We start from the raw sequence: 3,188 nt of genomic DNA on the forward strand, positions 1-3,188 counted from the left end.
ACGTTCCTGGGCGTCGGCCATGACACCCACACCTTCGCGGTGATCGTGGACGCGGGGACGCTGCGGTTCGAGTGTCACGTGTTCTGGTGTGAGCCCGACGCTGGCGTCATCTCCGAGGCCGTGCAGGCCGCCTGCATGGTGGGTCATGCGTCAAGGTCACGGGTCAAGGTCAGGGGTCAGGGGTCATCCTCACCATGAGCAGCTGTGTGGTCTCAGTCCGCACTGATGTGAAACATAAGGTCCTACTGGGAATCACCCATAGTGGCATTTGCAAACCCAGACGTGAAGGTCCAGTAGCAGATATCTGCCTGACCACTGTTCATAGTGAAGGTACGACAGTGACAGAGAACAGGTGATTTATGGTCTGGTAATTGTACATAGAGTGTGCTAGACCAGGCCCAGTATGAAGGTGTCAGGACCAGTATGAAGGTATCAGGACCAGTATGAAGGTATCAGGACCAGTATGAAGGTGTGAGGACCAGTATGAATGTGTCAGAACCAGTATGAAGGTATCAGGACCAGTATGAAGGTATCAGGACCAGTATGAAGGTGTCAGGACCAGTATGAAGGTACCAGGACCAGTATTAAGGTATCAGGACCAGTATGAAGGTACCAGGACCAGTATGAAGGTATTGGGACCAGTATGAAGGTGTCAGAACCAGTATGAAGGTATTGGGACCAGTATGAAGGTATCAGGACCAGTATGAAGGTGTGAGAACCAGTATGAAGGTGTCAGGACCAGTATGAAGGTGTGAGGACCAGTATGAAGGTATTGGGACCAGTATGAAGGTATCAGGACCAGTATGAAGGTACCAGGACCAGTATGAAGGTATTGGGACCAGTATGAAGGTGTCAGGACCAGTATGAAGGTGTCAGGACCAGTATGAAGGTGTCAGAACCAGTATGAAGGTACCAGGACCAGTATGAACGTATTGGGACCAGTATGAAGGTGTCAGGACCAGTATGAAGGTGTCAGAACCAGTATGAAGGTATCAGAACCAGTATGAAGGTATTGGGACCAGTATGAAGGTATCATGACCAGTATGAAGGTACCAGGACCAGTATGAAGGTATTGGGACCAGTATGAAGGTGTCAGAACCAGTATGAAGGTGTGAGAACCAGTATGAAGGTGTGAGGACCGGTATGAAGGTATTGGGACCAGTATGAAGGTATCAGGACCAGTATGAAGGTACCAGGACCAGTATGAAGGTATTGGGACCAGTATGAAGGTTTCAGAACCAGTATGAAGGTGTCAGGACCAGTATGAAGGTGTCAGAACCAGTATGAAGGTATCAGAACCAGTATGAAGGTATTGGGACCAGTATGAAGGTGTCAGGACCAGTATGAAGGTAGACAGAGTTTAGATCAGGCCCAGCACCAGCCTCTGTTCCCCCCCATGCAGAACCTGATCTCCGCTCCGCTGTGCCCCCTGCAGGTCCAGTACCAAAAGTGCTTGGTGGCCCAGACCCCACCCCCCAGGTCCAAGATGTGGCGAGCGGGGTCGAAGGTCAAGCGGGCCAATTCCGTGGACGGCTCCACCTTCCCACCTCGCACCATGGGACATTCCCCCTCCAAAGCAGGCTCCTCCCCCAGCATGAAGAAGGGCATGCTGGCGTTCTTCGAGACCTTCCGGAACAAACAATCTGCCATGCCCGGGCCCTAATAGGGAGGGGGGGTGGGGAGAGGGGGGAGGGGGGAGACCAGGGGGAGGTGGGGAGGACAGACAGGAGGAGGGAGGAGGAAGAGGGAGTTGGGTGAGGGTATGACAATACTTGGTGGTTGAGACTAGAGCAGGTTGTAACTGTCTTATCTGCTGTGCACAAGCTCTGTCAGGACAGAGATGGGCACCGATTGCCACCCAGTGGTGGAATAGGGTAACTACAGGAGAAGAGTAGTGATTGGAATTTACCAAGGACGGTAAACATTCTCACATTCCCCTGCCTGTCTGTCTGCCTGTCTGTCTGTCTGTCTGTCTGTCTGTCTGTCTGTCTGTCTGTCTGCACCATGGCGATATGATACTCTAACTGTACAATCAGCACTGTCTGACCACAGTCAGTCCCACATCCACTCCTCTTGCTCTGGCCGATCCAATTGGCTCCAATTGGCTTTTATTTCTTAGGGTGACATCATCTTATAGGACAGTCAACTTCCTGGTAAAGGATGTGTTGACCAGTTGGCTCAGTAGACGTTCTCCATGAGCTCCATCAAGTGGTGTAGTAGCGGTTCTAATAGCTAAATAACACGTGAGTGTACTCTGTCTCCATCCAACACAAACTCCACCTCACCACCAGAAACCTGTACTACCCCCGCCCCTCCACTCTCAGAGGAACACACACAAGCAACACATTGCAATAATGGATTCATTAATTTGACTAAACATCTCACAGTGACTTCATGTCAAGCTAGTGATACAGTGTAAGGTTGTGTCCCGTATCGTTCCTTAAAGTTCATGTACAAGGGAGTTTGGGGGATATATCAAGGAGTGTATATTTGGAGTATATTCATCACAGCGTGCCAACCTTATAATCCACCTGGCTGACACCAGAACATTTCAATTTCTCTAGATATATTAACGGTATAAAGACATGGATCCACCACTAGTAGAAGCTCCATGTGGTTCTGTTCTGTGAGGACAGGCTGTGTTGGGGTCTGTAGCCCCTCAGACCGGCTCCCTGCTAAGCGCTCTGTTCTGTCTCCTACTATATCCCAGATATATATGTTGATACCAGCACACCTCAATGGAAATCACACATAAAGAAAAACATTGCAATGCTGCTTTGATTTCTATGTAGAAAAGGTGTAGAGACAGAACTTTGCCCCCCAGACCACCCCCCCCCACCAAGCCCCTCCTCCTCCAGCAGCATGGCATGGCTACCCCCCCCCCCCCCTCCACCCCTGACCCCTTCAGTCCCCACCAAGCCCCCACCCCCCCCCCCCCACCCCTCCACCCCTGACCCCACAGTCCCCACCAAGCCCCCACCCCCCCGCCCTCAACAGCATGGCATGCCTACCCCCCCCCCACCCCTCCACCCCAGACCCCACAGTCCCCACCAAGCCCCCACCCCCCCGCCCTCAACAGCATGGTATGCCCCCCCCCTCCCCTTGCCTACACACAGGCCTGGCAATGGACTGTTCTGCTCAGGTTCCCCTAATGCGATCGGCTCAGACACCTTTCAGCACCTGTAGTT

The 3,188-nt window shown here is 52.2% G+C and overlaps 1 protein-coding gene across 1 annotated transcript in view; it reads left to right on the plus strand.

The window, feature by feature from the left end:
- LOC311321260 (amyloid-beta A4 precursor protein-binding family B member 3-like) overlaps positions 1–1,663 on the plus strand; it is a gene marked incomplete at both ends in the record, with an annotated part of 23,849 nt that extends 22,186 nt beyond the window's left edge. Inside the window, 2 exon segments of the mRNA XM_084453205.1 lie at positions 1–138; positions 1,436–1,663. The exon segment at positions 1–138 is cut by the window's left edge and continues 42 nt beyond it. Coding sequence (XP_084309331.1) covers positions 1–138; positions 1,436–1,663 — 366 coding nt within the window.
- Positions 1,664–3,188: the final 1,525 nt, after the last annotated feature.

The sequence above is a fragment of the Borostomias antarcticus genome (genome assembly GCF_949987555.1).
Source record: "Borostomias antarcticus genome assembly, chromosome: 1".
Lineage (NCBI taxonomy): Eukaryota > Metazoa > Chordata > Actinopteri > Stomiiformes > Stomiidae > Borostomias > Borostomias antarcticus.